At 34.8% G+C, this 22,919-nt stretch overlaps 4 protein-coding genes across 4 annotated transcripts; 2 read left to right on the top strand and 2 right to left on the bottom strand.

The window, feature by feature from the left end:
* Nucleotides 1-1,869: 1,869 nt before the first annotated feature.
* Nucleotides 1,870-7,749, top strand: LOC122596613 (phospholipase D alpha 1-like). The gene is made up of 3 exons (XM_043769224.1): nucleotides 1,870-2,111; nucleotides 4,930-6,823; nucleotides 7,086-7,749. Exons 1-3 carry the CDS (start codon nucleotides 2,031-2,033, stop codon nucleotides 7,517-7,519), a joined length of 2,409 nt encoding a protein of 802 aa, XP_043625159.1. The 5' UTR covers nucleotides 1,870-2,030; the 3' UTR covers nucleotides 7,520-7,749.
* A 1,206-nt stretch (nucleotides 7,750-8,955) lies between these two features.
* On the top strand, nucleotides 8,956-11,757 carry LOC122598479. Its single transcript, XM_043771071.1, has 6 exons — nucleotides 8,956-9,205; nucleotides 9,517-9,627; nucleotides 10,420-10,517; nucleotides 10,864-10,986; nucleotides 11,293-11,382; nucleotides 11,575-11,757. The coding sequence occupies exons 1-4, from the start codon at nucleotides 9,019-9,021 to the stop codon at nucleotides 10,897-10,899; spliced, it is 432 nt and encodes a 143-aa protein (XP_043627006.1). The 5' UTR covers nucleotides 8,956-9,018; the 3' UTR covers nucleotides 10,900-10,986; nucleotides 11,293-11,382; nucleotides 11,575-11,757.
* Nucleotides 11,758-12,306: 549 nt separating this feature from the next.
* Nucleotides 12,307-14,049, bottom strand: LOC122595364 (peroxidase 25). Its single transcript, XM_043767713.1, has 4 exons — nucleotides 13,763-14,049; nucleotides 13,495-13,674; nucleotides 13,246-13,408; nucleotides 12,307-12,859 (listed from the first exon to the last, which is right to left on the bottom strand). Exons 1-4 carry the CDS (start codon nucleotides 13,976-13,978, stop codon nucleotides 12,438-12,440), a joined length of 981 nt encoding a protein of 326 aa, XP_043623648.1. The 5' UTR covers nucleotides 13,979-14,049; the 3' UTR covers nucleotides 12,307-12,437.
* A 2,419-nt stretch (nucleotides 14,050-16,468) lies between these two features.
* Nucleotides 16,469-19,347, bottom strand: LOC122595365 (SPX domain-containing protein 1-like). The gene is made up of 3 exons (XM_043767714.1): nucleotides 18,973-19,347; nucleotides 17,257-17,383; nucleotides 16,469-17,156 (listed from the first exon to the last, which is right to left on the bottom strand). Exons 1-3 carry the CDS (start codon nucleotides 19,279-19,281, stop codon nucleotides 16,699-16,701), a joined length of 894 nt encoding a protein of 297 aa, XP_043623649.1. The 5' UTR covers nucleotides 19,282-19,347; the 3' UTR covers nucleotides 16,469-16,698.
* Between the last annotated feature and the right edge of the window lie 3,572 nt (nucleotides 19,348-22,919).

Below are 22,919 nucleotides of genomic sequence, written 5' to 3'. Positions count from 1 at the left end.
ATTGATACAAGTGGAAAACTCGTTCCTCTCTTTCTCCTTGGCCCGTCTGCGCGAGGTTTGGGCTGCCGGCCATACATGAACAAGTGTTCACTAGTATAGTAGTTAACCCACATGACAATATGACATTTTAATTTTAATGTTATATAAATAGCTAAAAGAATCTTATTAAAATGTTTTTAAATAATCCTGTTATGAAACAAGATGGTAGCACAAGACGAAATTAAAGACCATATATCTTTCTTAAGTGCAACTAGACACATCTCTTTTAATGTTTCACCACCTACCATTAATTTATGTGATTCTTAAACAAAAAATAAAAGACAATACTCAAAACACAAGACATATACATCCAACTCTTTTTAGATCCTAAAAATAATATGGTTAGATAACATCTTTGTTTTTGAAAACAGATATATCGAGGGTTTAATCATCACCTCATGTAAAAACTAAAGGTCTTTTTTAATTATTTAAATAAAATTTGGAAACATGCTCTTTATCTTAATAGTTAATGTTGTTTACATTACAATCTCTCTCGTATACCGTCATGATATTGACATTCAAAATTCATGGAAAATGACATTTAGTCTTTATTTTTTATTTCTTTTTAGATCCTATCTTTTTACTCAAAGTTAACATTCATCGATCTTCCAGATTAATTACATAGTGTATTAGTGTCGTCAAGATCACATATATAATTAAGTAACTTCGTATAATTGAATCTGCTAAATTATTGTGGTTGTTACAACATGTTTGTCCCATTGTTTATGTATTATTATTCATGGTCAATAACAATTCATTTATCTATATGTTTAATAATCTAAATACTTTTACTTATCAGCACATGATAGTAGATTAGTAGTCATGATAATTTAATATCCATTATATAAAATAATTTATTGATTTAAAAAAGGATAAAATTACGTGAGACAAGCTAATTAGTTAGTTCACATTCGTCATATTCGATTTAAATTTAAAAACATCATTAACCAATTAACTCATAGTCTCTTACATATTGCAGTAATAAACTTCAGAGTAATTGATCATAAATGTAAAATATGGCGGTATATAATGCAAAGTTAATTATATCAAAATAATTAAAATGAAATATTAAAAAACATATTAACTTTTTTGTGTTGGAACAAACAATATAAAAATCTCGAAAATGTAAGGTGCTATACAAAAGTAAGTTTAATGTCTTATTTGAACATAGAACTGGTAATAAAATTAATAACATGAGATTACTGAATTAATCTATTCGATCTAAGTTCAAAGATGAAGTAGACACATAGGGGACAACCAAACAAAACCTTACGAGTAGAAAGAATTAGTATATTAGTACGTGTCTAGTCGTAGGGATACCAAACATCTAATCTCACTTTTGTTTTTACAACAATCATTGTAAGCGACAATTAATAGAATGGGGTTTAGTTTGATGCGGACCATTAGTAAACCCAAACTTTTGGATCATGGTACGTGGCCCAATACATATATGCCTGGTCTTGACTCTTAACGTGTGAAGAATTATAATATTGTTGTAAAACAAAAGAAACCCAACAATAAAGAATAAAGAAGACAAGAGAAGTAGAGACAATGGAAAAATCTATTATTAACATTACCAATACATATGTTTATATAGATACAAAGGAAGAGTCTTCTCCAAGAAACAAATCTCTAAATATAATACAAATATCTAGTTACCATATAGACATCCATTTAATATTTATTCATAATAAATATATATATTTTTTTTGTGTACGTTCTAGCCAGAGAGAGACAGTTAAATGTCAAACACATGTGGCTTGTTTTTATTGAACATATATATCTCACCTAATACACACTTCCTATTGGTTTGATATTTCCTGTAGTACTTTCTTCTTCGTTGGCTACAACTTGCCATTTTTTATAAAACATACTTCATCCACTCACTCTACATATATACAAATCACCCTTTTATTTATCTATAGATACACGCATACAAACCTCTCTTTCGATTGATATCAAGTAAAGTGTTTGAAGGTGTGTGGAGATATATGGCACAAATATTGCTACATGGAACACTTCATGCAACAATCTATGAAGTAGATAAACTCAAGTCCAATTTGCTTCATAAGGTTCTAATTACTTGCTCTATTCTTTCTCGATTAATTATCTTCATATTTCGATCAGTCAAACTATTTATAAACTTGATTTTTGGTTTATCTTTTTCAAGTTGTACGTACTGTACCATTCAAGCAATCATTCAAGATTTCTTGAAATCTTGATGATGTTATTATAGTTATTGACATATATATGAAATACTGTTGACTTTATGAATTTTTGAAAAAAGAAAAGGCTGAAGTAAAATGCAAATTTACTTGGTATAAATAAGTAAATTGGTTTTGTTCATTTTGAGCTTGCCTTTTTTTTTAGTTGAATAGGCTTATATTGGAAGTAAATTACATCAGTTAATTTGAGTTAACATGACCAAACCAATTTATGTTTTCTTTTATGAACAATTAATTCCTTTAACTAAAAAAATTGGCTACTTGATTCAATTCTTCCTGTAAAGGCGACTTCGTTTGGATTATTTCAATAAGGCCCACTACCACGTAATGCTAAATATTGTTTTTATGCCGGTAATTAACGTCCATAAAAAAAGTTATATTTTTCGTATAAAAAAAGTCTACCATGTATCTTAACTGCGAAACTCATTTAAAAATAATAATGAAAATAATGCGAAGTATAATTTGATACATACAAATAACTAATAAAATGCTTGTTGTTAGTTTGGAAACACTTTAGAATATATATCATCGTACATATTTTTTTCGTGGCTTTCATTTAGACATTCAACCACGTTCATCTGTTTTGAAAGAACCATATCCTACTTCATTATTAACCGCCCTCACCATGCCTCCATCCCCAAACACACCTACTTACCCATTTAAAGTTTAAATTAACACAACTACATATACCCACCTACTACACTATGCGCATACTTATTATGGCGGCTGGTATTCCGACCACTTTTTTGGTAATTAAACCAGACTTCGCTGTAAATAGTGGTGTTTTTGTCCATATCCAATTATTTGCAGCGATTACTGACAGGGGGCCCGCTATTTTTTACCAGATTTGCCATTACAGACAGAGGAGCCCGCATTATTTGCAGCGATTATCACTGCAAATAGTAGGTGTGGTCTAGATACCAAAAAAGTTTGGTTGGGATATGAGGGGTGCTTATTAATATATTCGATTCCAAGTACCACTGCACTTTTCAAATAATGGTTCTCAAAACTTATTATGATTATGGTAGTTATTAATTAGGTCCAAATGCGCGCATATTTGTTTTTTAACAATTATAAATAAGACTTTAAGGGGGAAGGAGTGGTCTACTAGTTGGTTAACTTACTTAATCCTTCCTCCAATCAAAACCTTACAACTCACAACTACCTAATTCTACCAAAATCTTACTCAAATCACTTGAAATACATACCCAATTCATTAAACTTACCCAAATTCATTTTCTTTTTCATTTTTTTTATTATACCAATAATTCCATTAAAATATAAACATAAAACATAAACATAATTCCATTAAAATTAAAAAACCACAATACATAAATATTACTAAAAACACATAAACCATAAATAATACTAAAACACATAATAAAAACATTTCATTAAACTACTAAAATAGAAAACTAACACTCGGAATAGTCCGAGTCAACGGTGTTGTCACCGTCGTTGCGGTGAATGTAGCGGTAGGGTTCAGGAGAGTTGTCAACGGGTTGAGGAGAAACGTACTGACCACCACCCACACTGGCTTGCGAGGATACCACCGGCTCAGAGTAGTAAGGTACGTACTGACCACCACCCACACTGGATTGCGAAAATACCCCGTGATCTAGCGTACGGGTCAACGTTGAAGAAGCGGCGCTTAGTTGGAAAATAACTTGATTCAGCCAGTCGATCTTCTGACGAAGATATACAAGATGCTCAATTTCGGCGTTGTTAGGAGCATAACCCGGGGCAGTAAGTCGGTCGATCATGGCTTGGTAAGCCGCTTTGTTCTCAGAAACGGATGCAATCACGTTATTCACATCAGAGAGATGTTTGGAGTCGTAATTGAGGTGGGTTTGGATGGACATTTTACAATCACAAAGGTCCATTTTAGTAATAAGTAAGTTTTGTGTGAAATGGATTTGGGAAGAAGAAGAAAGTAATAAGAAGAAGAAGAAGAAAGTGTTTAAATTAGTTTGAAATAGGTGGGTGTTTGTTTAAATAAAGGGTAAAAAGTTTTTTTTTTTTAGAAAAGTGGACATCAACGTTCAAGATGGGGGGACCCACCGATCTCCAACGTTCGAAATCTGGACACCAAGCTCGGCTTCACAAACCAAACTAATACCCGATTTTGTGTTACCCGAGTCGTAGCCGAAGGGTGGAAACGGTGTAGCCGATCATGGTGGTGTTACCCGAGTCCTAGTCAACTCCCACTCCTTCCCCTCTAACTTACACGGTACGGTATCAAGTTATAGAAGTATTTAAAAAAACTACAATTAATGCAACTCGTAAAAATCTACTCATATTCTTAGAAATGTACGTTTATTTAAACGACAGAATTTGTTAAAGCGTTGACACGTAATAAAGTGTTGTATATAACGGTCGATAATTATTGTTAGCAGAGATATATTATTATTCTTCTTTTATAAAATTTGTGTTCTCATAGCCCGATTTTTATTTTTAATGACTTATCTACAATTTAACATTCTAGAATCCACAAAGGTTCAAGCCACTATTATCTGGATTCTTCTTTTTGAGATGAAAATAGTAACTTGATGTGGATTTTATTGTGCCTGGAATATATTTAACTAGATGTTAATAAGAGTTTCAATTCCAAAGTCAACATTTTACAAAAATAGATGATTTATGCTTTGTCTTACATTTTGTGTAGATTGTAGATGGACTAGAACATGCGGTGGGACTAAAGAAAAATGCTGCAAGCCTTTATGCAACCATAGACTTGGAAAAAGCTCGAGTGGGTCGAACCCGAATGCTCGAACACGACACGAACCCACGATGGTACGAGTCATTCCACATCTATTGTGCTCATATGGCCTCTAACCTTATATTCACTATCAAAGAAGATGACCCGATAGGCGCGACTTTACTTGGTCGCGCCTCTATCTCGGTTACCAAACTTTTAAACCAAGAAGTATTCGACGAATGGCTAGAAATATTCGATAGCCGTGGTAAGCCAGTACACGGGCATGCGAAAATCCACATCAAGGTACAATTCTTTGAAGTCACACGAGAATGTCAATGGTCTAAAGGTATACAAAGCCCGAATTTCCCCGGGGTACCCTTCACGTTTTTTACTCAAAGAAACGGATGTAAAGTTACTCTTTATCAAGACGCACACTTACCCGACAATTTTATCCCCAAAATACCCTTATCGGGAGGAAAACTATATAAACCGAATCGGTGTTGGGAGGACATTTTTGATGCCATTTCTAACGCGAAACATTTGATTTATATAACGGGGTGGTCAGTTTACACGGAAATCACTTTGATTCGGGATCTGAGAAGGCCAAAGCCCGGTGGTGATATGACGCTAGGCGAATTGCTAAAGAAAAAGGCCAGTGAAGGTGTTCGGGTTTTGATGCTTGTTTGGGATGACCGTACTTCGGGAGATCTGTTTAATAATGGGTTCATGGCAACCCATGACGAGGACACAGGATCCTACTTCAGAGGCTCGGAAGTTAACTGTGTCCTGTGTCCTCGTAATCCAGATGATGGGCGTAGTTTAGTCCAAAACATCGAGATCTCAGTGATGCTGACTCATCACCAAAAAGTTGTCGTGGTCGATAGCGGGTTGCCTAATGGCAACCAAGAGAAACGTCGAATTGTGAGTTTCATAGGAGGAATCGATCTTTGCGATGGGCGTTACGACACCCCTTTTCACTCGATTTTCCGCACTCTTGATACCGTCCACCACGACGACTTCCACCAACCAAACTTTGCGAATGCGTCGATCAACAAAGGTGGGCCTCGGGAGCCATGGCATGACATCCATTGCAAGCTCGAAGGCCCGATAGCATGGGACGTGCTATTTAACTTTGAACAACGATGGCTGAAACAAGGGGGGAAGGATCTACTTAACGACATTCGAGATCTTTCTCATATTATCATCCCGCCCTCACCTGTGATGCTTCCAAATGATCACGAAGCATGGAACGTTCAGCTGTTTCGTTCCATAGATGGCGGGGCTGCATTCGGGTTTCCTGACAAACCCGAAGATGCAGCCCGTGCAGGTCTAATTAGTGGAAAAGATAACATTATCGACCGTAGCATTCAAGACGGTTACATAAATGCAATCCGAAGAGCAAAAAACTTCATTTATATCGAAAACCAATATTTTCTAGGAAGCTCATTCGGTTGGAACTCAAATGACATCAATGACGCAGACATAAACGCCTTACATCTAATCCCGAAAGAACTTTCACTTAAAATCGTTAGCAAGATCGAAGCAGGACAGGATTTTCGAGTGTATGTCGTGTTACCAATGTGGCCAGAAGGCGAACCCGAGAGTGCATCAGTTCAAGCGATATTGGATTGGCAAAGGAGGACAATGCAAATGATGTATACTGATATAATTCATGCTTTGAAAGCGAAACACATTGTGGCCAACCCGAAGGACTATTTGACATTTTTTTGTTTGGGAAATCGGGAGACGAAGAAGGATGGCGAGTATATTCCCTCCGAGAAGCCTGAGGATGGTAGTAACTATCGTAAAGCCCAAGAAGCGCGACGGTTTATGATATATGTTCATGCCAAAATGATGATAGGTAAGGTTTTAATCCTTTAGTAATAGTGTTCATTACATGAGTAAGTTTTGTTTATACAGTTAGTTTTTAACCTTTTATTGATACCGGGTTAGAAATATTGTAGGAGCTAACTCGTTTAAAGTACTGTATTAAAATAGGTTCGGGTCAAAATGGGTAAATATCGTACATGTAAATTGAAATGGGCTTTTATTCAATTAAGCAAGACATGTCTATATTACTGATGAAATAAGTTGATAAAAATAAATGATTGGTGATATTGTAGTCGATGACGAGTACATAATCGTTGGATCGGCTAACATCAACCAAAGATCGATGGATGGAGCTAGAGATTCCGAGATAGCAATGGGAGCGTTTCAACCATGCCATCTATCAAAAAGACAGCCTGCAAGGGGCCAGATTCACGGGTTCAGGATGTCGTTGTGGTATGAGCATATGGGGCTCCTTGACGATTGTTTTGCTCGTCCAGAGACCTTGGCTTGTATTCAAAAGGTGAATAAGATATCATCGAAATATTGGGATCTTTTTTGTTCCGAAAATCTCAATCATGATTTACCTGGCCACCTGCTCAGTTACCCTGTTGGAGTCACGGAGGAAGGAGAGGTGACCGAGCTGCCGGGATCGATGTACTTCCCGGACACAAAGGCTCGGGTTCTTGGTACCTATGCAAGTTACATGCCTCCAATACTAACCACCTAAAAAATATGGCTACACGTTGGTTTTTGGTACCTTGAGGGGGTTTCTTTTCTTTTCTTTTTTTGTGGGTGTGTGTTTGTTTATGGGTTGTTTTTGTTGTAATTATATTATGTGTTAATGTTTCATGTTGAAAAAAAGATTAGATCTAACTGTGTATGTACACTGTAACTATATAAATATGCAGGTGTGTAGGACATATAATTCGTAGGAGAGACCGGAATTCTTTGAAAATATTGATTGCTGTGAACTTATGATTAGTTAACATATCCGATAAAACTTTCTGAAGATCATAGAGATGTGTTATACTGTTATGTCGAACATGTTTCATTATGCCCTTATTATCATTATTCCAACAATCTCTTAAAAAGAATAGCTTATATGGTTTTTGTATAACTTAACTTACTGTTACCAAGAGTCCAAGACAATTTTATAAAATAAATTTACATTTTCGGTTTTCCAATACTCACACATTTGATAGTAATAAGGTTGTCTACATCTTAAATGCTTCATACACCATCGTAAAAAATATCATTCGGATCACTTACTTACTATACAAAAGCAAAAAAAGATTAAACTAAACTACAACAATATCATTGGTTTTCCATATATGTAAGTCTATATATTAAGAAAACTAAAATTAATACTCGTACTAATTTACTACTGTGTGGCAGCACATTCCAAACCATCCAACGCTCAGTTAACCGAACCAAAATGGACGTCCAGGATTTTTAGCTGTCCATGAAGTGATAATGTACATCCTGGCTTCACAATTACAGTTTATATAACGTGAATTTGTGGAATTTGATGAAATTGAATCCATGGGGAGAAAGAGGAACGAGCGGGAGGAGGAAGAAAAAAAAGAGGAAAAGAAGGTAATTGGGGGGGGGGGGGGGGTGGAATCCCAGAAATATAATATTTATAATCTGTTTTTGTTTAATGGAATTCCACGTGGCAAAAAAAAATTATAACCGGATGAATTACCTTGTGTATCCGGTAGCATGCACTTGATAACCCAAAAAACGTAGTTGGTTACACCGAATAGCAAGTCGAGTATTAGGGTACATTACATAGCCTTTTTGCCATGGTTGGGTACACTCCCATGCCTTTATCCCTAAAGATTATAACATGTATGACCTAGCTTACATAGTTATAGGTAAGGTTTAACCGTTTAACTGTTGGAAGAACATTTTTTAAAAATCTACTTTTATGAAGGTGATTGATATGTACACCACTAATCATGCTTTACAGTGTTGTACAGTACAACACCCTTATGCACATCTAGTGGTGTACGGCTAAAATTTAGCGGTGTACGGATCATTACCCTTTTCCGAAATATATTTGTTGGTTTAAGATTTAGGAGAAAATTAAAATTAAAAAAAAAGTGAATATATATAAACGAGCCCTAAATCCCGCTTTTATTTGTCCCTCTGTCTCTCGTAATTACAGAATACAAACCAACAAAACCTAAATTACAAAGGAAACCTAAATTGTGATCGAATATAATGGGGCAATCATGCTTAAATATAGGAGAAGGAGGAGAAAATGATGAAACACCAAGATATATGAAGATACCGATGCAAGATATGATGTTCGGCGAGGTTTTTGTTAACCCCAAATACGAAGCATGGAAACGGCGTCGTTTGATTAAGGCTCTTCAACGCCCCCCTAGAGGCATTGATGCCAGACTTGGTATATATACATCTATATCTATATCTATATCTATTTTTACCTCCCTCTTTTCTCTACACATATATATAATCTTTGTTTGTGTTTGCATAAGTTTTACATTAAAGGTTGCAAATTTCACAAATTTAAGACTACTTGTTAGCTATTAAGTTTTTTTTTTTTGGTATAAAATAGTAATGCTTAGGATATACTACTCTGGAAAAAGAAAAACAAAAACAAAAAACGTTTTCTTACAACACTGTTTGTATGGATGCCGATATAATTTATTCACAGGCTGACTGTTTTAAATTGGCTTAACTGTGACCCATTTACAGCTGCTAAGGGTGTCCCGCCTGATAGTGGATTTAAAACGCTAGTTGAAGAGTTGGGTCTGACCATGGAAGCTGTTGCACCATATATGAGTGCTTTCAAACCTAATACTACGGGTCAGTCACTGCTTCTTCTGGTAACACGTTGTTATTATATATATTCGAAATGTTATGTTTATTAGCAGTGTCTAGGTGACATTTTTCTTAGTATCTTATTGGGCCACCGGGTTGGGCCATTTTTTAAGTCTGGGATATGAAAATAAAGGGCGTCTCTTTTTCTGCACTATCAACACAATTGAGGGCCAAGAGAAAAAGAGGATGATGGTGGTGCAGCTCCTAGATATAGTAGTGTTTAATTGTTTGTCTCGGTGAATGTTAATTCTGATATTGTGCAAAATAGCTAACTGTGATACTATTACTTGCTAGTCACTATGTTTATATGAAAACTTTTGGTATGTAACTGAAGCATGAAGTATCTTTTGTATATTTGTTATGTAGAACAGTAGAAGTGACTTTTAAGCATGCTTCAATTTTTTTGTGGCAAATAAGACTCTGATACAAGTATTTGGTAAAATAAGACTCTGATCACGTGAGGTGTGCGCCTAGACCCTAGTCATGTTGACCTTTATCGCCTCAGAGTGCATATCGCCTTTTTAAAACAAGAACCTTTCTAGATAAACATCTTGGGGAGGGCCATGGAAATGGTTCACAAACGGTCAAGGGGATGCCCCAATATGGCTGAGTACATCTGAGTCAAAGACTCGGCCTCCTTCGATAACTTGAAATAGGGAAATTTTCCTCTGTTTATCATAGACTAATTTGCGATCTGTTTGATCCACATTACATACAAGTAAACAGGGTTGATATTCATTACATTGGCTTATTCTTCTACGTATTATCAATCAATAGGCACCGATCTCATGCTACCCAGGATAAAAATCATTCGCCCAAAAGTTATATGGAGGGAGGTGTCAAGCGACCTGCTGCAGATCCATCAGAACCAACCGGTGAGTGGCTCTACTTCTGTTAAAAGTTAACTCCATTGATTTATATAGTTGTTAATAATAAATTTGGTCAACTGCAAGTGTCTAATATCTTTGGTCAACTGCGTTGTAGCAACGTTATCATCTATGTCCTTTAAGTTCTTTTTTGTTCATGCATTGGGTCTTCATCACATGTTTATGATAGTCTCATATCCTAAAGACAGCTTCATCTTCCGTCTCTTTTTAAGCTGTTCGTCATTGCTTAACCCCTTTGTTGTGTATGAAAATGTGCTTCAAGTAATTTATATGGCTTTTTGTATGTATTTAGGGATGAAGTTTCATTGGCTTATGGTTCTTTAATAATTGGTAGGTATCCAAACTGAAGGGATGCATAATTACCCTCTGAAGTCCAAATTATCAAATGAATCCCTGGTGGTTGATACAAACCCTGTGCCAGAACCAGAAGCAGCAACAGCAACTGCTGCATTTTCTGGTAACTATTGTAGTCCATTCTTATAGTTGTTTGGCTTCACAGTTTGACTACCAAACATATGAGAAGTGTTTATATTCCTTTGGATTTTGCTAAAATATAATCTTATCATGTTATTATCACTTCTGCTTAACTTTGGATACTGAACAAAGGACAATAAAGTCAGACTGTCATTTTCAAGATTGCTTGTAAGAGCAACTTTCAACCTGTTTGACTGGATAATGATATTAAACTCGAGTCAACTCTACTTCGTCATTACCAAGTCTTATGTAATTGCCATATTGTGTATTTTATCATTGTGTTGGTTAGGCACCAAAGCTGAAGTGCAAGGCGGATCCCTTCTCAGACCCTGCGATGATCTTGGCGAGTGAAACCCTGCAGGAGAATAGAAGGCAAATGGTGAGTTCTCTTTCTGCTGTTGGTAACAAAAAAAATCCACTCTTATTGTTGCAAGTTTAATGTGTTGGTTCAATTTGGATATTGTATCGTTCATGCTTTGAATGTTGATCCTATGCCTATGACTATGACAGTCTCACAACACAAAGGCAAATCACATTGGCTTATGGTATTACTGTGTTGGTTAATTTATAGGTACCAAAGGGGAATTGTAAGGAGGATCTGTAACTTAACAAGGGGGATCCACTCTTATCTTTTGGTTTCTAATGTCATTGACGGTGTAATGGAATGTTTAAATAAATTTTGACGAATGTTGACCTTAGCATTATGTTATTACTCGTATGTATCCCTAGATTATATGCATGTAATATCTATTGACCTTTTGGTTGTAAAAGTCTCTTATTGTGCGATAAATAGGTTGCCCATAGGGCGTTTTAATATTTTCTTTGGTAACATGTCGTGTAAGTTATTTAAGCTGTTCATTGTGAGTGGCTGAATTTGGCTTATGTTTTGTTCTCTAACAGGTCAAATAAGTTTTTGTAAAAACAAAGCAAGTCAGCTAGATCAAAAGTTGCCAAAGTGACACTTTTAAAAACAGTTGTGGGGAATAACTGCATCTCTTCATTTTGAAAGGAAAACCTGTTTGCTGTAGAAACGGTTGTCAAGTAACCACAATGGGTGTACATTTTGCTTAGCTTTATGAATGACAAAGATACTTTTGAATTATTGACATAGAGGCGTTTTTGAATGCCTGCTTACGCCATACTGAAGAATAAAGATCATGACCATTCAAGGGCATTTTTTTTGCAAACAACTAATTGGACAGAGGGGTTTAAACAATTTACAACGTAAGCATATTATCATCAAATATGTTTGTTAAACACTTAAACCCCTTTTTTTAGATAAAAGCTTGAGCAAAACAATGGATACAGTAATAACCAACTTGATAATTTTTATAATATGATACAATAGAGCTAAAGAAGATATATCAAAATCACTTTAAAGGTACACGTACACACTAATCAATACATACAAAATGGCTATATTGTCCTTGTTGTTTAGTTAAACTTGGAACAAATCTTTCGAATTTCCCCCTGTGCACCAGTTTTCACTTCAATGCTACTCATCTTGACCATGGATTTCTTGAACTCAAAATCAAATCTAAGTCCCAGCAACCCTCTAATGGTCCCTGCATAGTTTTTCACTATATCATGAGTCGTTGGATCGCCCCATAATCGCTGATCTGACTCCAAAACTCCATTTCCATCACGCACATTCTTGAAATAGTTCACATCAAACTTCATAGGGCTATCTATGTCCAATGCCACTCGCTCTTTGCCATCACTGCTCTTTGGACACATGGTCTGGAACTGTGTTAGAGCCGACTGACTCAAGCTAGGGTCTGAATTACCGGTAGTTGTGAAGTTGTATAGACGGTATTTGAAGAATCTGCAATCTGTTTGGCCTATAGTATGTGCACCTGCAATTGCATCACATAATAAACCATCAATACATTTATACATGATCAATTTGATTCCGTCTCCATACGGCGCCTTAACAATATTATGATTATACCACATGGCATACCGTTAATATCTTATGTGTTTATGTTAGAATCATCAATACAAATGACCATAAAAACCTACCTTTTTCAGTCTACATAACTTTACCATATATTAGCAAAATTAATGATTCTTGAATCAAGTCTAGTCTGTTTTATAATCGTTAAGTAAGACATTTCCTATCTCTTATTGGTGCATGAATACTATCATTTATCACGCGAGTATAAACATGCCAAAGGTTTAATAGATAAAACATGCAAGATTAGGATGGTATTTTGCAAGTTTGAAGGAATTGAGAACATACCAGCTAAAGTAACTAGATCACGATCATCAAGGCCTTTATCTGCAAACTTCTTCCTTTGGGCATCAACTGAATCTAACGGTGATGGCAAGTTAGAAGCTTTGGATGCCGCCGAGACTCTGCCATCTCGTCTGCCTGTTGGCACTGCCCAGTTTGGACCCTCACTCTAAAACATGTTAGATCAATATTTAGTTACCATTAACGACTTTACGTAGAATAGTTAGTATGAGGGGAATAATAAAGATTACACACCAGGTCAACTGAATCACGAGCAGCCAATGCGAGAATATCAGCACAAGAAACCACACCGGGGCACAAAGCTTCCAATTGCGTCTTAGCATCGTCAATGACTTCAAAACCTCTTAATCCAAGATTAGGCAAAGCATTAATCTCAGCAGAACTACCCTTTATCAAGATTGAGCCATCACAGCCCTAACAAAACAAACCGGCCATTAATAAAGTTAATTAGTAACCTTTTTTGATTATTCAAAAGTTAACTCTTTATGTAATAATTTGTCACCTCAACAAAGCAATCATGAAAATGAAGCCTGAGAAGGGCAGCAGCAATAGTAGGATCCTTCTTAAAATGTGTTTCGACGGTTGACCTCACAGTAGCTTCAGCTTTGGAACACGTCGAAGAGTAAAAACCGGATTGTAATCCTCCTTGAGATTTAATAACCGGGATCAAGATTAAACTCAAACTAACTATGATTAGCAAAGAATTAATTATACCCATCTCTTCTATAATAAGATTATTGTATCTTGCAGGCTCTTATAATGCGTTATATGTATAGTATCAATGGGCTAAGTGGAGTCAATTTTAATGGTGTATATATAGTAAAAAAAAAAAGCATATTAGTTATTAGTGGAGCTCGACTGACTCATTTTGATTGGTGTCTTTTTCTTGATTCTGTAATGCTATATATCTTTTGCGCAAATTCACTTACGCGGTTTTAGCTGCTTCTTTTTGTGATTGTTGCATCATTTGCAATTGTCAATATGTTCACATTACCTTTTTAGATGTTAATGATTCATGTATCAGCTTGCATGATGATCTACATTCTTTAGTAATAAGAAGTATCGCCCTTATATATGTGGCATTATTGCATGAACTATGTTCATATCAACTAACCTCTGTTTGTTTTATCATAAATCCTTGTATTAGCACCATAATCATATTTTATACTTTTCAAAAAGAAAACGTGTTAGGGGTGGAACAGCAAGTTTGAAAGCTCCTTCAAAGCATTATGTTTGTAAACTTTGTTGTTAAGGTGTCTAATTATAAGATACTCATACCTTTTTCTAATGTTAACGAAATCTATATTTTCTATGATTATACCCAAGAAATTCCCTAGACTTACAGGTGCTATCTGTTCCTAATAATCAGTTGTATATGCATTTTTTTTCTTTTCATTTTTATCAAGCCCAGTATCTAGCCCGCTTTGTCAGCCGACCAGATAACCATGTAGGCGGATCCATGAAATTGGATTATTCGGGGTGAAAAAATTTAGGGTTTAAAAACTAGAGGGCATTATGAAACAAAAACATGAAAATATACAGATATATAATATATATCTATACTAACAATTTTTGGGTCATCGGGAGGCGGTTGGTCGCGATATTTATACACTGAATCCTCCCATAGTCCCATGTATGTTGGTAGAAAGACATGGGGCATTAGGGCCCAAAAACTTTTAATATATATATATATATCATGTTTTTGGTCATTATGCCTAGGGGTGTAAACGAGCCGAGTCAAACCGATACAGTGCCAAACTCGAGCTTTAATTTTTAAGCTCGACTTATGTATCGAGCTTTAATTTTTAAGTCTTACTCGAAGCTCGAAACTCGACTCGAGCTCGACCGAACTTTAATTTTTAAGCTCGACTTACGTATCGACACTTTCGAGCTCGACCCGGCTCGACTCGATTAAGTATTAAACTAAATTTTAAGTCAAATTAGTCTTATAAGCTCGACAATTTCAAGCTCGACTCGATTAAGCTCGACTCAGTAGGATAGTAATTATGTAAAAAAATATAATATTCAAGGGTAAAATTGTAAATAAGCACAAGCTCGATTAAGCTCGCGAGCTTTTCGAGGTTATTTTGAGGCTCAGAGCTCGACTCGAAAATCTACTCGAGTACTCGAGCTCGAGCTCGGCTCGACTCAGACCGAGTCGATTTCGAATAATTTGCGAGTCGATTTCGGGTAGCTCGCGAACTGTCTTGTTTACACCCCTATTTATGCCCTTCAATTTTAATTCAAAAAGATTAGTTTGCCCACCATGTTCCAATTTCTTGAACCCCCTTCTAAACCCCAGTCTCCCAAGGTAACCTGTACGGCTGTATTACGGCTAACCCAAATATGCAGATTGGGAAAAATGTATGTGTATATACATAACCAAAAGTCCAACACCCTTTCCACATTTTAGCTAACACCAAATAGAAAGCATCAAATCACCATTTTCCAACATTTTAAAATATAAAAATAAAGTTATCACTTCAGCAAGCTTTAAGTTTTAACCCGTTAAAAAAGAGACGATCATTGTTCTCCCTTGTACTATCACCACCACGATTTAAAAAAAAGTAAATTTCACATGCACTATCACCGCAAAATTGTCACCTCATGCATGCCCTGTTCTAGTTTATAAACTTAAATGTTATCAGCATACCAATATTAACATCTACCGAACATATTATATACTAGTGGTACAGCCAGGTACAAATGTACAATTGTTAGTTTATAGATACAGCCATACAAATGGTACTTTACAAATTTTTGCTTATAAGCAGGTCAACCTAGTTATGTTTGGGCTTAAACAGGTAATCTGGACCAAACAAATAGGTAGTTCTACAAGGAACTACTACATACAATACAAGTATATACAAGATTACAACCTCTAAATATCCTTATTTCTTGATCATATTATACATTTATACCTCGTTAATTGACAACAGGCTAAAAGAAATGAACAAAATGTTGATCTCAGGTTATCAAATCGATTTACTTATAACCCATTAGCCCTGCAACCCATTTTGTCATCTCCATGTTAATGGGCGTACTGTATCTAGCCCATTACTCCATTAAAGATGTAAAACACATGTAACATACTTTTTTTTTTGGAACGGCTGAAACATATGTAACATACTAATACAGTAATACTGGAGATCCTCGTGTATGGAAGTACAATATGGCGCTTGAAATGTAAGGCCTTGTTAGTCTAAACTTTAACGTACCAACTTCTATTATAGAATTTATAAGCTTTTTAAACAAATACACAGAAAGGATTGTCTTCAACAGTAGGCAAGGGAAGACAAAAGTTACATCATGTGGTTAATTATCATCATCATCTATGTATTTTACTATTTTACAGCCGTAGTTAGCATCTAATACAGAGCACCATTGGTGCATTCAATTTGAACATGTAAAACAGCTCATGCATACCCTACATGCATGTTATTTTGCTAGTTGTTCATGAAGAGGAAGCTTATTCCAAGCTTCTTCTATACCACTTGCTTGCAAAGGTGGCAATGAGAAGACACTAACCGTGGAACTCTTGCTTCTGATTTCTTTCAAAGCCCTCAACGCCGAAATGGTGCTCTTTGTGTACAAGCTCTTCATGTACTCAAGTTCAGCAAGTTCTTTCGCTTTTAATGGTCCCTCATTGGCTTCTGCACTGGTGGTCGGCCCCTCGTCTACACCATCACCACCACTAGTATCAGTGCCAACTTCATCAAATAGAGATGGCAGTTCGGTTAGAGGGAAGTGGCGGTCTAGCATTGCCTCACACTCCTTCACTAGCTTGAAAATCAAGTCAGTGGTGAAAAATGGTTGCTGTAGAACTTTTTGAATGAAAGGTAAACGAAGCAGAGCTCCTGTTCTTTTGTCGTATTTCTTCAGTATCTTAACTATTCCTGTTCAAAGCAAAAGGTCAAAGGTCGACACTCAGGTAACAAGATGATAACTTTTGTAACCAAATTGAAATGTAAATCATTTTAAAAAAATATTAAAGACCTGTATAGTTAAGAGCACTGTAGTTTTCCAACAAAACCATCTCCCCATGAAAATCGACAATTTCTTTTCGTATCTTGATCATCTCTTCGTTTGAATCCTTGGCTTTCTTGACACTATCCTGCAATTCCTGCATGCCCAAAAACAGATATAAACAAGTTTAATTACACAACGTCGACTTCAAACTGATGGCTTGACTACTACTATTAAAATAATGAGTTTCATATGGAATGGACAAAGTAATCATATCCACCACTTCAAAGTATTGAAGGGTTGTTTTTAGTTGTTGACAACATAAAGAATCTCTAAAAGACAAAAACCACTAAAAACTAAAGTGAACTAGTGCAGTCCCCTTTTCAAACTCTCTAATGGAACATTATAATATTCCATCAGCCATTTTTACTACTTGTCTTATATATCTTTAAAAAAACAAACATAACAGAATCTTGATATCCATATCAATGTTATCAGTAGTAATATAAATATGTCCAGGCAAAAGCAATTTTAAGTACTCTAGGAAACATGAATGTTTGCATCCCCTGCTAAATCATGTACAGGGCACTTTGATTGTGCAAATCCTGGAGTTTGGAGCGCACACATTCTACGGTATAACGACTATATTCTTAGTATTCATCAGTAACTACTGAATATGGATTGCCAATTATACGACATTAAGGATATGCAAGAGAAACTTTTGCTATTTCTATTTTTATCAAAAAGGTATCAAGAGCATGTTTGGAGCGTGTACCGCTTATTGCGTTTTTTGCGCAGTTTCACTTGTTTGGCTATTAAGAGCATTTTAGCATATTTTAAGGGATGCACACACACACTCTTAACTGCTTTATTGAACACAAATTTTGAGTCATAAGGACCTAACATATATGCACTCCCAAGTCCCAAACACTGTCTAAGATTCATAAATTACAAAATCTAACATATAATATACACTACAAGTTTATGAGAAGTGAACACAAAAAACCAACCATGATAGCACCCTATATCTATTGGAATTGCCTTCTATTTCTATGTAAATTACGAATTGAGAATTTGGGATTCTCTCAAGTTGAGGACAACTTTACCAATAAAGTTGAATGATCTTAACCTTTACATTAAAATCAAAGGTCAAGATTCAAAGATGACTTTAAAATCTTGGTTGTAATTTAACTGTCAAAATTCTCTCAACTTTACTAGTGAAGTTATTACCAACTTTAGAGGATCTCTATCCGTAAATTACTATATCTAAGAAGATCACATTGATATACATAATCTACTTACTTCCAACGATGCTTAATAAGAAGGTGATGATTTTAGTACCACATAACTTTAAATCTACCACACACATGCACACAGTCTATGTATCATATATACAGTCAACAATGTGGTAAATTAATTAAAAACAACGGTACGAATATCAATTCCTTTAATAAAAGTGCGTCCGAATAAGCAGTTCAAAATAGCAATCCCAAACACCATCCAAATACTAATACTATACACACTTAATAAGTTTGATGCTTTGACACTTTTATATAAGTGTCAAAAAAGATATATGTCTAACAATCGCTCAAAAAAGATAATAAATTTATTATAAGAAACACATAACCTAACTAATTAGACACAAATTTTAATCAAGAAAAATTTAACATAACTACACAGATCTATTATCGCTATATAAAAAGAATTATGTCTCAAAAAAATATATATTAATGAAAATAACTATACCTTCAATTTGATGATATACTCTTCTTCTTTTTCAACAAAAAAAGAATTAAATTTCTCAACTTCCTGTTCCAATAGCTCAACAAAATCAATCTCTTCAGTCGACATCTCCGATTCGTCACCGGAGACACGTGTCCTCTTCGCCGGACGATCAGAATCATCGTCATGAACAGGAGAAGAAAAAGATTTATTATTAGGATTAAGATTAATAAGTTTTAAGCATTTTTTAAGTTCTTTATAAGATAAGAATTTATCCCTCCATTCAGGTAATGTTTCTTCTATTTGATTGCTTAAACTTTTCCCGAATTTCATTTTTTTTTAATTAAATTAATTGGATGATTGAAAGTATTTTTTGTTATAATGAAAATGGAAATAATAATAAGGGGAGAGAGGAAGCAGAATTGGGGGATTTAAAGGGAGAAAACTTATTAGAATAAGAATATGCGAAGGGAAGGGAACAGCATATTCTGGAAGTGGGCGAATATTTTTGGTTTTATTCTTCTTTGCTTTCTTTCGCATCATCGTATGAAATTTTACTTTTAAAAAAATTAAAAAATGACGGTGGGAGTGTGGTTCTCCATCACATTGATACAAAAATTGGCTATACCGCTATATAACCTACCATTTCAATCATCTACCTTTAAATTACCTAATATACCATCTACATTTAAACCACTTCCACACAATACATCATACAAGTACCGAAATTACCCTTTTTAAAGGCATACACTAAAAAAAAAAAAAAACACACACACACACATTTAATCAGAAAAGCACACACAATATGTATCAACTCTTATTTTTCTCTCCCCCTCTCTCTCTTTCTCTCGCATATATGGATGGCAACGGGTCGGGTATGGTCCGGGTTTTGTAAATCCCAGACTCGGACCCGATTAACAATCCATGTCCCAAACCCGGACCAAGACCCGACGGGTCTCCGTTTACTTATTAACCGTCTGATAACAGGTTTCCTCACGGATAAACGGAGATCCGTTATTAGTGTAATTATTTTGTAAATGATAAAACTAAAAAGGAAGAATTAAATTTGAACTTAATACTATGAAAACAACGATCAGCTATAACGTAATCCAATAACTTGATGAGTTGATTCCTCGTTTTAAAATATCATATTATTTCTAAAACAACATCAGTATATTTGCATACTTATCTATATTTGCATACTTATCTGTAGAGTCATATTCAGATTTGCTACTAGTACAACTGTATTAAAATATAAGATTTGAAGCACTACGATATAACAAGGAGCGAGAATCTTGATAATGAGATCAAGTGATCAACTATACTACTTGAGCCTTCTATTATTATTATTATTATTATTATTATTATTATTGTTGTTGTTGTTGTTGCTGCTGCTGTTATTATTATTATTATTATTATCATCATATATAGGTCGGGTATGCGGGTCAGGTATACGGGTTTTCATTTAAGACCGTCCCCGAACCCGCAAAAAAACTAAAACCATCCTCGTACCCGACCCTAGACCCGCATACCCAGACCCGAACCCGGCCCAAAAATGTCTGGTTTCGGATTTCTCTTCAGGTCCCGCCGCATCGCGCGGGTACCACTCTATATCATTAAACACGTTCCAAAGCATGTTTTAAAAATTGATATTTTAGTCAAAACCGATATGGAGAATTTTTCTGGTATTATCAAAAAAACTGGTGAGTATAACTATTTAAATTTTTTAATATATTTTTATAAAAACCTTAAAAAACTTGTTATTTAACGAATACATTCAAATTATAATTAAATACTATAAAAAATAATATCAAATAGGTATTTCATAACAAAATATAAGTTTTAAAGTTTACAAATAACAAAAAACAACATTAAAGTGTTCTAAAAATAATTAAAAAAAAAAGAAAATACCGAGAATACCAAAAACACCGACCGGTATTGAATAGTGAAAATACGGGGAAAAAATGGGCTTAAAATACCGGAGTACCCTTCGGTACCGGTAATACCAATAATACCGACGGATATTTACCGGTATTTAAAACATTGAGAGAGACCATTTTTAGAAATAAATTATTTTGAATCAACAATATAATTTTAATTACAATAATATAAGATGATAGTAACACAATATGATAAAGGTATAATATAAAAAGATGCAAATGAAGGTACGGTAGAAAAGAAGCGAGAAGTAATATATGTGTATATAGATATAATACCTTTATATAATGTACATAAAGCTTAGAAATAAACTAAGGATAGAATAGTATAAAATAGAAAAAAGAACATTACGTGGAGGAAAGTACAGAAATACCCTCACGTGTTTTTCATGTATAGAGATTGACGGCCAAAATTGGATGTCGTTAAGACGTGGAGTGAATAATGAAAAATTTGAGTAGCTTCTGGATTTTTTTACAATTAATTCATCTAAAAACAACAACGGTAAATCTTGTTAACTTAAAAGAAAAAAATGTAATTTACTCCACTATTTATTTCAAAGAAGTTTGATTGATACTTCTACGTTTTTCCCCCATGCATAAATAATTACTAATAAAGGTAGGGTCGTGGGCATAGATGGGATAGAAGAGCAGCATATTATGAAAGATCCCATGAATTTTCAAAGTGAAATGACTTTTAAAAAGCATACAAAGAAAAAGGATCGACGATGATGATAAGGCATATTCTAAGGTTTGGTTCTTTTATGCTCTTTGGTTATCCCATTAACACATTTATTATGTCACCCCACTCCACTTGTTCTATCTTTTCTTTTTTCTTTTTTCCTAATACGAGTAATAAAGAAATTATTCTATCTGTTTGTGTCTTTTCACCAATAACTTTAGTTAATCATTATATTTACTTCAGATAAGTTATTCTATAAGTATCGTATTTGATGGTTTGCTTTAAAGAACCTTTGTTGCCACTTGTTAAACTTGATAAATTCAAGTTTAACTATCCAAAGTATTTGACTATTTAATTTGCTTGTATATATATTTGTACTTGATAAAACTAGTTGAAACTGATATAGATTTTAATAATAATAATAGAAGATTTGATAAATAAACTGAAATAAAGCTTGAAACACATGATTAACAAAGAAGCTGAATGATTGATAGAAATAAAATAAGAGTAATTACAAGATAAATTTGAACAGATCCCCAAACTGATTACATGATTGATTAAAAGAGTGAGAAATGTTATAACGGTAAAAGAAAGAGGCGCAGAGAATGACAGGGGATGACTGATAACCTAGACCTAGGTTTAAGGTTACATATATAGACCACAATGTTACACAAAGCACCCTTTGTTCTTCATTAGTCCAACCTTTATCTTCTTAGAAATCCAGCTTTAGTCCCTGCTTCATCAACAAGTAGCACCCAAGGTCCTAATAAACATGAAAACACATTAAGTTAGAAGAATTAAGTTGCCTAAATAACACCCCCCCCCCCTTCAACTTAATTATGAAAGACATCAGTTAGCCCAAGTCTATTACATAACACTTTATGTTGCAGTTGTGAAAGCCCCTTGGTGAAAAGATCAACTATATTATTCTCAGAGCTGACCTTGATGATTTCAATGATCCCTATATTAACCTTTTCTCTAGTAAAGAATAAGTCCAATTCAAAGTGTTTAGTTTTTTCATGAAAGACTGGATTAGCTGCAATTTTAATTGCAGCTTTGCTATCACACAAAATCTGAACAGGGGAGTTATATTCAATGCCAAGGTCTCTAAGGATCTTTAAAACCCAAATGAACTCACAAGTAACTGCAGCAAGAGCCCTAAAATTCTGCCTCAGCAGAAGATCTAAAAATAGTGGGCTGTTTTTTGCTTTTCCAAGATATAGGGGAACCACCCAAGAAGAGATTGAACCCTGTGATGCTCTTCCTGGCAGTAGCCTTCTTGGCCCAATCAGAGTCAACAAAGGCTCTGAGGGAGAGATCAGAGTCTTTTCTAAAGAGAATACCATTTCCAGGTG

This window comes from Erigeron canadensis, chromosome 4 (assembly GCF_010389155.1).
Source record: "Erigeron canadensis isolate Cc75 chromosome 4, C_canadensis_v1, whole genome shotgun sequence".
Lineage (NCBI taxonomy): Eukaryota > Viridiplantae > Streptophyta > Magnoliopsida > Asterales > Asteraceae > Erigeron > Erigeron canadensis.
This window is presented reverse-complemented; position numbering and strand designations above follow the sequence as displayed.